The 1,769-nt window shown below is 41.4% G+C and overlaps 1 protein-coding gene across 1 annotated transcript in view; it reads left to right on the plus strand.

The window, feature by feature from the left end:
- The window catches only part of arcn1 (archain 1), a 19,597-nt gene that overhangs the window by 10,670 nt on the left and 7,158 nt on the right, over positions 1 to 1,769 (plus strand). Inside the window, exon 8 of the mRNA XM_015395062.1 lies at positions 1,056 to 1,164. Coding sequence (XP_015250548.1) covers positions 1,056 to 1,164 — 109 coding nt within the window. The remainder of the gene's footprint in view (positions 1 to 1,055; positions 1,165 to 1,769) is intronic.

Below are 1,769 nucleotides of genomic sequence, written 5' to 3' on the forward strand. Positions count from 1 at the left end.
TGGGTAAAGTTGTCGCAAGCGGGTTTTTCTTGTGTTTCTTGTGAATTTGGTCTTAAATTTTCATCTCAAGTGGCATTAAAAAGTATTAAAACGTCTTGAATTTAACTTGCTTTATGCTGTAGGAACCCTGCTATAAATCATGATGTATAACATATTATATTACAAATCCATCGCAACAAAATTAATGTGTTAATGGAGCATAATAATGCTGTAGTCAGATATTAAGAATATTACACACACCATCTGACGATGTGCCGAAAGTGCTGAATTGCTGATGTACATGTAACATGTATTGTTTGTAACATGCATGAGCACATTTCCCCTCGTGAACGCCCTCTTTAAAATGTGCTGTGCTCTTAGCTCATACAAGCTAACTGTGTCCACCTACAGCGGGGATTATATAGTAGACTTTATTATGAACTCAGTTTACTGACCATTCAGACAGATTATCGCTACTTTTTGCTCCATTGGTCACATAACTCCTCCCCCACCATGTGGTGCCTGCCCATCTTTGTCATTAGTTGCTGTTGTTGGGTAACGACAGCCTGTGGCGACAGTGGGCCACTGTGACAGCAAATCCCATAATGCTTTGCGAGGAGAGCTCTCCACGCAAAAGCATTCTGGGATACATCTGCGTCTTTTGAGGCCGGCCTTTTCTTCCCATACGCTTCATAGACACTTTTCTTTTATGACCCTCGGCCATTTTCAAAGAACCGCGGTGAGAAAGGTGAGCTTCAGTGACTGTCTGAAACCGTAGCTCATACACAGAGATACGCCTGAAAGTGTGCATGCGCAGAAAGTTAGCTAACAGGGTGAGCACGTAAGCACCACTTATACCACTTGGAAAAAAGGTTGTTCTTTATGCCTTTAATTGGGAGTACCAAGATGGCGCCAGGTGACTTCAGTTTTTTCCGGCATGTCAGCAATCCAGTGAATAGAGATCAGTGGTGTGATATAACTCCTGTTGGCAGTTCTTTAGCAATCCTCTGGGGTTAGCATAGTTAGCGTAGCCCAGAGCTATGCACCGCTGTTCTCACCCAGATTCTGTCTCGCAGTAAACTGCTGGCCTTCAGAGAGCGGCTCTGGCTGCGACGTCAACATCGAGTACGAGCTGCAGGAGGAGAACCTGGAGCTGAACGACGTGGTCATCAGCATCCCCGTCCCGTAAGTTTACCAACAGGGTGGAAGGTTGGACTCCTGACCGTCAGCTTGGCTGTTTAACTGCAGTTTGTCATTTTATCCTCAAACAGAAAATGTTTACATTAACTGATGAAAACAGTTCAAACATGTGACTCGGCTCTCTTCAGTCTCCAGCTGAACCCAGATGAATCCTTTTCCCCGACAGGTTTACATTTAATGAGACACGGGTCTAAATGACTATGGATCAGTTTTCTGTAACCTTTTCATTCACTAAGGGAAGCTTATGAGCAAAATGTTCTTTATGCTTTTCATTTGGGACTGCTTCTAGAAACAAAGGAGAAATTTTACTGGTTTATGGAAAACAACCCGTTTCAAAAACCTTTTGACCATTGCTAACCTAGCCTAGCCACTCAAAGAAGAACTTTAACCAACATAATTAAATAGTGAATTGTAATGAGAACAATATCATTGAGAGAAAAAGATAACTGGCAATAACATTGGAATTGATACATACTCAAAATTATTCGGATTAATCGATTATTAAAATAATCAACTAATTTAGTAGTTGATTTATCGTTAAATGGAGTATAGAGACTAGGGCTGCAACTAACGATTATTTTAAAAATCGA

The sequence above is a fragment of the Cyprinodon variegatus genome, unplaced genomic scaffold (genome assembly GCF_000732505.1).
Source record: "Cyprinodon variegatus isolate N-32 unplaced genomic scaffold, C_variegatus-1.0 Scaffold723, whole genome shotgun sequence".
NCBI lineage: Eukaryota > Metazoa > Chordata > Actinopteri > Cyprinodontiformes > Cyprinodontidae > Cyprinodon > Cyprinodon variegatus.